The sequence below is a fragment of the Podarcis vaucheri genome (assembly GCF_965113315.1).
Source record: "Podarcis vaucheri genome assembly, chromosome: 4".
NCBI classification, from domain to species: Eukaryota; Metazoa; Chordata; class Lepidosauria; order Squamata; family Lacertidae; genus Podarcis; species Podarcis vaucheri.
Window position 1 is genome coordinate 103,233,668 of NC_138762.1, and position 12,198 is coordinate 103,245,865.

The window sequence follows — 12,198 nt, forward strand, 5'->3', positions numbered from 1 at the left end:
AGCCGGCATTTGTCCGCTCCGCAGACAGTTTTTCCGGGTCATGTGGCCAGCATGACCAAGCCGCTTCTGGCGCAATGGAACACCAACACCAGAGCAGTGCACGGAAGCGCCGTTTACCTTCCCACCGGAGCGGGACCTATTTATCTACTTACACTTTTTGGCGTGCTTTCAAACTGCTAGGTTGGCAGGAGCAGGGACTGAGCAACAGGAGCTCACCCCGTCGCAGGGATTCGAACCACTGACCTTTTGATCGGCAAGCCCAAGACTCAGTGGTTTAGAGTTTAGACCACAGCGCCACCCACGTCCCTTAGCTAGCCCATTGTTGTTGTTGTCATTTAGTCATTGAGTCGTGTCCAACTCTTTGTGACCCCCTGGACCAGAGCATGCCAGGCACTCCTGTCTTCCACTGCCTCCCGCAGTTTGGTCAAACTCATGCTGGTAGCTTCGAGAACACTGTCCAACCATCTTGTCCTCTGCCGTCCCCTTCTCTGTGTGCCCTCAATCTTTCCCAACATCAGGGTCTTTTCCAGGGAGTCTTCTCTTCTCATGAGGTGGCCAAAGTATTGGAGTCTCAGCTTCACGATCTGTCCTTCCAGTGAGCACTCAGGGCTGATTTCCTTCAGAATGGAGAGTCTGATCTTCTTGCAGTTCATGGGACTCTCAAGAGTCTCCTCCAGCACCATAATTCAAAAGCATCAATTCTTTGGCAATCAGCCTTCTTTAGGTCCAGCTCTCACTTCCACACATCACTACTGGGAAAACCATAGCTTCATGGATCACTCACTGCCTTGCCGTGGCGAAGGGGCTTGAATAACTCAGAGAAGCTATGAGCTATGCCGTGCAGGGCCACCCAAGATGGACAGGTCATAGTGGAGAGTTTTGACCAAGCGTGATCCACCTGGAGCAGGAACCGGCAAGCCACTCCAGTATCCCTGCCAAGAAAACTCCATGGACAAGGACAACAGCTAGCCCATTATGGGCTATTAAATACAGCTTTGGTTCTATTGCAGAGTACTTGCTTAAAGTGATTGCTCTCTTCTTTCCTGATGTATAACCCATGTCCTTTCCTCCCAAACTAGCCCTGAAGCAAGCAGTGAATGCTGACCCAGTAGTTAAGTTTAGGAAGTTATAATTTGATGCATAAGCCCTCAGTCCCTGTCTGCTGCTGTCCTTCCACAGTCATGGTCTCTTCAATGGAGGGTCTGGGTAGGAGTCAACAGTTCATCCACTCTGTATTTCGACAAGTTTCTTGCCTTGTCGCAAACCTGTAGAATTTACTAAAAGGCCTTTAAACTGCTACTAAATGACCTCCAAACAGCTTATTGTATCAACAGGGGCAGTGAATATTTTAGGGCAGTGTAGAATCCTCTGGAATTTTGTAGAAATTGAAATAATAAGGCCAGTGGCTCACTGGAGAAAAGGCTTAAGTTGAAGTCACCTTTGGCTATATTCTATCATCTCTTGCTGCTATCTATCTATCTATCTGATTTTATAGATGAATGTACAGCAACTAGGTAGAAAAGGTGGGAAAAAATGGAGCACAGTGTAAAACGCTGTAGCACCAGCAAAAAGAAGATACCGTACTAGTTGCAAACTGCATAATGAAACAAGAGTTTAAAGTGCTTAAGTCCCATCTTCTGTTTATCTAAGCCAGCCTCTCCATAGAAAAACCTACTGAGTAGGTCACAGGGGTCAGCAAATTTTTCCAGCAGGGGGCCGGTCCAGTGTCCCTCATACCTTGTGGGGGGCCGGACTATATTTTGAAAAAAATAATGAACGAATTCCTATGCCCCACAAACAACCCTGAGATGCATTTTAAATAAAAGAGCACATTCTACCCATGTAAAAACACGCCGACTCCCGGACTGTCCGCAGGCCGAATTTAGAAGGCGCCTGGGCCAGATGCGGCCCCCGGACCTTAGTTTGCCTACCCATGGATTAGGAGGAAGATCTGTATCTCAAGCTGTTGTGACAATAATGACTAATAAGTAATCCTTGGGCTCCATCACACTCAGCCAAGAGCCAGCACAAGCTCTGATGCAGAAGTTCCTACCTGCAGTCTCCTAGGATGATGGGTGCTATTCTAGTGCTGCAACTGGCCCTTTCTGCATTTGAGGGCAGATTCTAGATGCTGCGCTAGCAGCCTCCCCAGGGAACTGGATTCGAGGATAGTTTGAGGATTACTAAACTAGCTGCAGAGCTGCACAGCCAACCTGTGTGTGTGTGTGTGTGTGTGTGTGTGCGTGCGCACGTGTGTGTGCTTGTGTTTTAACAGTCCTGATCGCAACCTAGCATACCCAAATATGAACCCTAAACACTGACTTCCATGAGCAAAATGCCATTGAAACACTTTCTCCCAAGTACCAAGCCACTGCGGGGCTTTGAGGATAACAAATGGTAGGCGGATTAAGGGATAAGAAGCCAAATGATGAAATAAGTGGATAAGCCTGTCAGGAGATGAGGGGGGATTATTGGATGGGTTGATGTGAATGGATCCCCGGGACATGAGACAGGAGAGAGGGAGTGCCTTTTACTGTTGGGAATGTTACATCCTGATCATAATGGTATTTACCCTCAAAAGAAGGCTGCTGTTTCAGTAGTTCTTGCTTTCAAGTAAACAGGCTTCAGTAGCAGCCTTTCGTTGTTTTAAAAGGGGAAGGCGAGGGTTTGGGAACCACTGGTCTAGTGTATAAGATGTGCAACCATAGTCTTTAAGGCGCCAGCCCTCAACCTACAAATCAAATACAACACTACCTCTTGGAAATCTATAGTATTTTGGAGGAAGAGTACCATATAGGCTATAAAACCTTAAAATGTGAACTTTGGAGGTGGCGGTTTGAGATGGACAGAGACCAATCTCCTCCTAGGTATGAATGATTAAAACAACACCCCTACAGAGCAGGATTGTCCTTCAGGGCAAATTGGGCACCAGCCTCAATCAGCGGCCAGCCAGCCAGTCCCCACCTGCCTGCCTTCAGTTTTCCTCAGCGTTGTCCTCAGACAACTCAGCACGGAGGCCAAAACTAGAAATAATTGACACTGGCTCTGCGGTTCCAATGGGCACCAGCCACCACTGCTCCTCAGACGATTAATGGTGTGGCCTTGGGCGCAAGCATGACACACCAGGCAGAGCTCGATGGGGCTTCTTACGCCCTGAACTTGACCTGCTGCAAGATCCTCCTAAGTGGGCTTGTTTCATACGTAAGTCCCTCTGACTTCAGCATACCAGGTCATCATTCTTTCTTAGCAGCACCTCCACAGGGCCTGGGACCCAGAGGAAAGCCGAGCAGGAGTTGCCGAAAGGCGGCGTACAAGACCCCCACCCAACCATTTCAGGGATGGGTGTAGGGTTTACTCTTTAATTTCTCGTGGAAAAATTTGGCAAGGCAGCGGAGGTTTAGGGTCAGGGTTTTTCTTCTCCTAGATGGGAACCTTCCCAGGTTGAGAAGCCCCACCTGCCCCTCACTTCCCTCTACAGCACGTGCAAGAAACCATATTTTCCACCCGTGGAGCTGCTAATGGTCTCATCTGCTCAATCCATTGGAGCCTGGCTTCACACGCAGGGAACGTCCCTAATTCAGGGGTTTGAGACCCATCGGCTACCCTCGCCTACAGATCATAGCTTCATTTATTTTTAATATTGAATCTTGGGTGTTTTTCTTTCACCTCAAAGCACCTCAGGGAGTAATAGCCAGCAATGCTCATTGCATTACGACAGGGCTGGGAATTATGCCCCTTGTGGCGTTATTGTGGCTTATGTCACAATAAATCCCTCAGTCCACCCGCTCCCCCCCCTTTGTTTCTTCTCCCTCTCGCCTCCCCGCCCGCCTAAGTAAGAGTAAATTAGAGCCTTGACGCGTAAGTTGCGCTGGTTCGACGGCGGCGACTACCAAGCATGAAGGCAGGCGCGCAACCCGGGCGCAAAGGACGCCACTGAAGCCCGCGCCTCAACTTCCAAGTTAACCCGCTCAGGATCGCGCTTGCGACGCCTCTGCCGGATCTTGCCGCTAGATCCGCCCTGCGGCAGCCAGCGGACCGCGCAGGGTGCGCGCATGAAGCCGCCGACCCCGCTCCTTGCTCCCCTTCCGCTGCTGGGCATGTGCGGCCCGACGCGCACACATGCGCGCCGGGCGCGGAGGATGCGCAGACGGCGAGAGGACTGTCGCTTTGCCTAGGCTGGCTGGAGCCCGGATCGGCTTCTGCAGCCGCGTCGAGGCGGGGAAGGGGAGCCTCCGGGAGCGAGGGAGGCGCGTCTCGTTCTGTTTTGGCCGTCGGGAAACGACGCGGCGAGTCTCCTTTGCGGGCAAACTGCAGGGGAGGGCGGGCCAAGCCGTCCAGCCCGCCTCCCAGGCGCGTCGCCTTTCCGTGCGCCACCCCTCGCTCCGAGGAGGCGGGAGGAGGCAGCCCTCGCGGCCGTCTCACTGGCGCTGCCCGGCGGGGTGGGCGGGCGCAGGAGGCGGGCGCGGACGGCCGTCGCGCAGCTCCAGGCGAGACCCGCAGGAGCGCGGCGGGTGCTGGGAGAGCGTCGCGCCCCGGAGCCCTGCAGCACCTCCGAGGGATCGCGGCACCGGGATCCATGCGCGAAGAGTCCGCCGCCCCCGACGTGCTGCCTCGCTGCTTGCGGCGGGGCATGAGATGTCCCCTTGCGGCACGTTTCCTCGCCCGGGAGCCGCGCTGAGCTGCAGGTGACCTGCTTTCCGAGGGCCGCGCAAGGCTGCGCTCCTTCTTCGGACGCCGCAAAGGAAACCGAGGACGCCTTTGGCGGGGGCTCCTGCCGGCCTCATGGAGAAGGCGAGCTCGGACGGGGCGTTCTCTCACCCCCTGGAGCCCCCCGCCGACCCGCTGCAAGGCGTGGGCAAGGCGCCGTCGGGGGAGAAGCGCTTCAGGCTGTGGTACGTGGGCTGGTCGTGCCTGGACCGGCGCACCACGCTGCCCATGCTGCCATGGCTGGTGGCGGAGATCCGTCGGCGCAGCCAGAAGCAGGAGCCCAGCGCGGTGCCCGCCCGCGAAGTGCTGCTGCTGCTGGGCTCGCCCAACCTGCGCTGCATCCCGTCGGCCAGCAGCGCCGCCAACCCGGCCGTCTTCATCTTCGAGCACAAGGCGCAGCACATCGCGCGCTTCATCCACAACAGCCACGACCTCACCTACTTCGCCTACCTGATCAAAGCGCAGCCCGACGACCCCGAGTCCCCGATGGCATGCCACGTCTTCAAGGCCACCGACCCCAGCCAGGCAAGTCCAGGGGCGGGGGGGGGGAGGGAGGGCTGGGGTCGAGCCATGGGCAGCGCCGCTTCCGCGCTTTGGCCGCGGGCGCGCAAGGGATGAGGAAGCGGCCCGCGCCAGGCGGCGCAGCGGCTTCCTCGGCCCGCCTCTGCAATGTCGCGCGCGCCTCTTCCTCCTCCTCCTCCGCCCTCCCCCGAAGGAAGGCCACGCGCGGGGTGTTGCCAGTCCGAGTGTGCAAACAAAACGCATTTGTATCCTTGCAATTGTCCCGGCCAGGCTAGGGCCGCCGCAAAGTGAGATTTGAACCCAGCTCCAAGGGTTCTTGCACCAGACTTGTGGGGGAAACACCCGGATTACCCCAAAGTAGAACGAATTCGCAGACCGAGAGAATGTGCTTTGGTCTAGTCTCCTAAAGCAGACTAGCATTCTGTTGAAAATGATCTGAAGGCTACAGCAAGGTGCACGGTAGCTTGAGAAAAAGCATCACTGGACTCACTTGAGCTTCGGAGGAAACTTGCTTAGAATTGGGCTGCGAATGTAATGCTCAAAGGCTGTGATGGATAGCTGTGATGCACACCTTTCTGACGCTGTGAACAATAATCCAGGAGAGTAGCATTGTGTCCAAGGTGGTTCTTTGCAGAGTCTGTTCTGCCCTGTGGTTACATGCAGAAGGGAAAGGTAACTTTCTGGTGAATCATGATAGGTTTCCAGATTTGCAGAGGTGTATATTCCTGTTAATGTATTGCCAGGTGAAATATGTCACTTACGTTAGTGTGGTGCTGGGGATGGCAGTGGAACTCTGGAAAAAGCAGTGTGAGAACGGCAGTCTGTACTTCCCTTGAGTTCTGCCTCCTATACAGAATGAGTCCCACAAGTGACTGCATTCATGAAGGAGACTCTAACCAGGCTGTTCTCTGAATCCTGTAGTGGGAGCCAAGAGTCAAAATAGGGCAGTAGCGGGTGGAGCAGTAAACTATATGCAGGTCCTGATGTGTTTCTAATTAAACCCTAAAAATATGCCATCTGAATGCAAAACACACCTGTGCTTTCATTACACCTAAATAAAAAACAAATTCTGGTGCTGCAGTAGCAGCTGTAAGGGGGAAATAATATGATTTGATTTTCTGAGTATTGCACAATGCATGTTTACTTAGAAGAAAATCCCCACCTCTGAGAATAAATGTATATGTAAGAGCCTCAGTACTTATGCTGGGTAACTGTCACTTAAATGCTAATAGCAGGAGTATCCATCTTTGCCACTAAATCTTCCCTTCCAAATCTTTCTACTCCAATAGGACACATTCTGGCCTTGCTGTGCTTAATCTTGGTTCATTCCTTCTGCTACCCAAATATTGTTGGGTATTTTCAGTTACCTTTCCCTAGAGCTCTCCCCATGTTACATCCCACCATGCTCTCATTGCATTAGCTTTAGACAACTCCAGCTAAGGGGATTAAAAAAAACACAACTATGCATAGATACGGAGAATTAGTAAATTTGAAATCAGGACCCAAATCTAGCTCAGATGTTCCTTTTGAGTAGTGAAACCTCCGTAACCGCTGCTTCAGGTGACTGGAGAGGAGGAAGGAAACACAGAGGAGATGTGAGATACCAAGTTGTGTTTGCTATGCAGGAGTATGCTAATTCTTAAGACAAATGCATTCAGATGCAATGAAGGAGATAGGTCCATGGTTTGGAGACCATGAGGTCTCCCCTGTTGGAGGCATATCAGTTCCTGGGAATCACAAGGAGAGTGCTGTTGTGCTGTTGTTGCACTTGGGTCTTGCTTGTGTTTATCACAGGCATCCAGTTGCCCATTGTGACAACAGGATGAGGGACTAGATGGGCCTCTGGTTTGATCTTCTGGGGCTCTCTTTAGGACCTTGTATCTTGGACATGCATTTTCCTCATTTTTTTTTTATTTTTATTTTTTTTTTTTTGCTGTATGTCGGTTTTATTTTATTTGTTTTTATCTTATATTTTGGAAATGTACATCCAGGTTTTTTTCTTTACATTTTTTGCGGGTCCCCAAGAGAGTGGGCCCCTAAGCTATAGCTTGTTTATCTTATACGTAAATCCGGCACTGTTGTGATACAGTGGTTAGGGTCAATGCGCTCCGGATATACTGCGGGATTCCAACTCCCATTGGCCATTCTTTTTTTTTTTTTATAATAATTTTTATTACATTTTTCCAAATTACAAATAAGAAAAGACAGAATAAAAGAAAAGAAAAGAAAAAAGAACAGAAAATAACATCCATTTCAATAACTTATTTCAAATTTCCATTGGACTTCCCCACGTCTCCCGCATAGTGCATTCTTGATAATAAAGTCATCAGCAAATTATACCCTTATTTCGTGTTTTTCTTTATACTTTCAATTGCAATTTAAGTTTAAATCTCTTGTTCTCCGTTTACTCTAAAAATATAACCTGATATCATTTAACCCATTTAAACTTTGGTTCTTTCCCGAATGTTAACAATTTCCTAAATAATTAAACTTCATTGCTGGGGCTAACGTTCTAAATCATACGACATCTTATGTTTCATACAACTTATAATACTTTTGCAAATAGTCTTTGAATTTTTTCCAATCCTCCTCCATTGCCTCTTCTCCCAGGTCCCGGATTCTTGCAGTCATCTCAGCCAGTTCCATGTAGTTCATCAGTTGCGTCTGCCACTCCTCCAGTGTGGGCAAATCTTGGGTCTTCCAATACTTGGCGATAAGAATTCTTGCTGCAGTTGTAGCATACATAAAGAAAGTTCTATCCTTTTTTAACACCTTCTGGCCGACAATGCCCAGAAGAAAGGCCTCTGGTTTCTTGGGAAAGGTGTACTTAAACACCTTCTTTAACTCATTATAGATCATTTCCCAAAAGGCCTTCAATCTTGGGCACGTCCACCAGAGGTGAAAGAATGTCCCTTCAGCCTCCTTACATTTCCAACATTTATTATCAGACAAATGGTATATCTTAGCGAGTTTGACTGGGGTCATGTACCACCTGTATACCATTTTCATAATGTTTTCTTTCAAGGCATTACATGCCGTAAACTTCATACCGGTGGTCCATAACTTTTCCCAGTCTTCTGACATGATATTGTAACCAATGTCTTGAGCCCATTTTATCATGGCTGTTTTAACTATTTCATCCTGAGTGTTCCATTTAAGCAGCAAGTTGTACATTCTCGAAATTACCTTGGTCTTTGGTTCTAGCAACTCTGTCTCAAGTTTCGATTTTTCCACCTGGAATCCTATTTTTTTGTCTTGCTTAAAAACCTCATTAATTTGGGCATAATGTAACCAATTTTGCACCTTATCCTTTAATTTTTCAAAGCTCTGCAACCTCCAATTACCTCCAATGTTTTCTATTATTTCCCAATATTTCGGCCAATATGCCTCCATATTGGATGTTTTCCGAGCTTTGGCCTCTATTGGTGAAATCCACCTCGGAGTTTTACTTTCCAATAAGTCTTTGTATTTTTTCCAGACCATAAATATTGCTTTTCTGACAATATGGTTTTTAAACATTCCATGTGTTTTCCCCTTGTCATACCATAAATACGCATGCCAACCTAACGAATTGTTAAAGCCTTCCAGATCTAGGACATCAGTATTTTCCAATAAAATCCAATCTTTCATCCAGCAGAAGGCCGCAGCTTCATAATATAACCTTAAGTCCGGCAGGGCAAACCCCCCTCTCTCCTTTGCATCAGTTAATATTTTAAACTTTATTCGGGGCTTTTTGCCCTGCCAGACAAATTTAGAAATATCCTTCTGCCACTTTCCAAAACAATCCACTCTGTCCACGATCTGTAAAGCCTGAAACAAAAACAACATTTTTGGCAAAACGTTCATTTTTATAGCTGCAATTCGGCCTAACAAGGATAGTTTCAATCTTGACCAGATTTCTAGATCTTTTTTAACTTCTGACCAACATTTTTCATAATTGTCTTTAAATAAATTCAAGTTCTTGGAGGACAGATTGACCCCCAGGTATTTCACTTTTTTAACAATGTTTAGTTCTGTTTCCCTCTGAAACCCCTCTGTTTCAGTAACCGTCAAGTTTTTCCCTAACACCTTAGTCTTTTGTTTATTCAACTTAAAACCCGCCACCCGACCAAATTTCTGAATCAATTCCAAAACTCTTTTTGTGCTAGATTCTGGCTCCTGTAATGTTAAAACTAAGTCATCTGCAAATGCTTTCAGTTTATATTGTTTCGCTCCGACCCGTATTCCTTGTACCTGCCGATCCTCCCTTATCATTTTCAGCAAAACCTCCAGGACTGAAATAAACAACAGAGGGGATAGGGGGCACCCCTGGCGTGTTCCTTTTTCAATATGAAGTTCTTCTGTCACCACATTGTTCACTATCAACTTAGCTTTTTGTTCAGAATAGATTGCCTCTATTCCATTCTCAAACCCCCTTCCCACTCCCATCCCTTCCAAGTTTTTCTTCATAAATTTCCAAGAAATGTTGTCAAAGGCCTTCTCCGCGTCAATAAAAATTAACACCGCTTTGGTGTTAATATTTGTTTGTAAAAGTTCCAAAATATCGATAATGTTCCTGGTATTATCATACAAATGTCTACCTGGGAGAAAGCCTGCTTGGTCCTTATGGATTACTGCATTTAATACCTTTTTAAATCTGTTAGCCAAGACATCCGCAAATATTTTGTAATCCACATTTAGGAGTGAGATGGGGCGATAGTTCTTAAGTTGAGTCTTTTCAGTTTCCACTTTAGGTATCAATGTGATGAATGCTTCTTTCCACGTATCTGGTGCCCTCCCTCCCCCCATAATCTGGTTGCAAACCTCCATTAATGGTTGTATCAAATAGTCTTTTAAAGTCCTGTAGTATTTGGAGGTAAGTCCATCGGGGCCCGGAGATTTGCCTAATTGCATATTCTGAATGGCATCCTCGATTTCCTGTTGTGTTATTTTACAATTCAAGATTGATCTCTTCTCTTGAGATAATTTTGGTAGGCCATTATCTTTCAAAAATTGTTCTATCTCGGTTGCCTCCTCGGGTTCTTGTGTGTACAATTTTTTAAAATATTTCTGGAAACACTTTCTAATTTCTCCCGGTTTCTGAAAGTTTTTCCCTTCAACTTCTAAGTTGGTAACATAGTTTAATTTTTGTCTCTTTTTCAACTGCCAAGCGAGCAGTTTCCCACATTTGTTCGCAGATTCAAAAGATCTTTGTTTCATTTGTTTGATTTTCCATTCCACTTCTTGGTGGAAAAAACCCCTATCAATTCCCGAATCTTCAGCTATGGCGGTTGCTTCAAGGTGCAACCAGGTGGGCAGTTTCTTGGCTTGGCACTTGCAGTTACAGGACGACGACAAAGAACTAACTTCATTTGTGTTGCCGGCTCATAGTGCTGCATCTTGCCAATATGTGCTATCCCAGCAACGTGCAATCTGTCCGGGTTGCTTCTGTGCCGTAATAAAACACCAGCTGCACCTTATCTGGAATACCCTGAAGGTTCACGATGCAGCTTTGTGGCTGAAGTTGAGCACCTGGTCTTGGCTTGCTGTGGCCTCACCATATATGAGATTATCTGGGAACCAGGTGTAAGATCCTCTGAGCTTCTTGAGAGAAGTGTGGGTCTGGGGTATCAGATACTCAGTAGCCACTAAATGCTTGGCTCTGGTGACTTTTACCAGGGCTGCTTTTGCGGTCACATCTGTTGCCTAGAAAACTTGGTTGGCTCTATAAAGTTCTGGAGATCTTTACAAGCTTTTATTAATGCCTTTCAGTTCATGTGGCCTGCAGCAGTTTTGCAATCGCAGCTGCCTGCAATCTTCTATTTAGGGCAGGCAGGGACAGAAAGATGGAATGAAATGGTAAGTTCTCTTGGTATAGATGCTCTATTTCAGTTAAGTTTTCTACAGAATATCTTGGAGCACAAATCTATCCCAAGTTTAATACCTTTAAGCAAGTTAAAGGGCTCTGATTCTAAGATATCTGCTGTTATAATAAGCTGAGTTGTCTGAGGCACTGTGTAATAAAAATGCAATGAATTTCAAACTTTTTCCGGTTCTGATTCAATGTGATCCACAATTACCCTTACTCAGCTAAATAGTTGAAATGCCAAAACAACCTGCTTCAGACAATGCTTAAAGGGAAATAATGCAAAGGAAGCAGGATATTTATTTTTTTTTAAAAAAAAAAATCGGTTTTCTAAGAACGGCTGGGTGCTTTGTTTTGCTGCACAAGGATTGAAAGCCAACTTGTTTGAAAAGTCTTGCTGCACAGCTAGTTGACCACTCCTGTGTGGAATGCTCAAGAGAACACAGGTAACACAATCTTCATCACTGTGCTGAACTATGGGATGGAAAGCTGAGGACGTTAGTTTTGAAGTGATATACGCCTCTTACAGAGCTTCTCGCTTTAGCTGTATGGTAGATGCACAATGGGTAGGAGGTTTATCTAGAATTCTGCCCTTTTCATGCATGGGGTCTCTGTTTCACAGATCTGGGAAGTGAGTCTCAGGCTTGTGCTAAAGCAAGTGCATTCTACAGGTTCAGCTTCACCAGAAATGGTTTAAAGAGATCACTGTGACTGAGGATTTGCTATGAGTTAGCTCATTCATTTGGATTTATTCCATCACAGAACTACTTAAGCCGAAGCTCCTCTTTCTTCATTGTGACTTCCAGGAAGTATGAAATAAATGTCCTTGTGCAGAATATTAACTTGCCCAGCATGCAGCATCACATCTGCACATTTCTCCTGTGAAGGACGTTTTGTGTCAAGCAAACATTCATGCCACCTGCCTGACCTATTAAGATGCAGTACTGGACTATAAATAGGTAACTCATTGTAGCTACGGGCAGGTCTGTCAAAAGTTGGCTTTTTAAATAGTAAGTTAACCTGGGAGATCTTAGTGCATAGTTTGTGATCAGTCACCAAAACAGTTCTTAGTAGAATTATTCACTGTACTGGTGTAGTAAGAGAAGATGCATGTGTGTGCGCGT

The 12,198-nt window shown here is 47.0% G+C and overlaps 1 protein-coding gene across 2 annotated transcripts in view; it reads left to right on the forward strand.

The window, feature by feature from the left end:
• Positions 1-4,489: 4,489 nt before the first annotated feature.
• Positions 4,490-12,198, forward strand: part of TBC1D4 (TBC1 domain family member 4) — a 106,338-nt gene continuing 98,629 nt past the window's right edge. For both annotated transcript variants that reach the window (XM_082221374.1, XM_082221375.1), the window contains exon 1: positions 4,490-5,232. In XM_082221374.1, the coding sequence (XP_082077500.1) occupies positions 4,783-5,232 (450 nt within the window). In that variant the 5' untranslated portion in view covers positions 4,490-4,782. The remainder of the gene's footprint in view (positions 5,233-12,198) is intronic.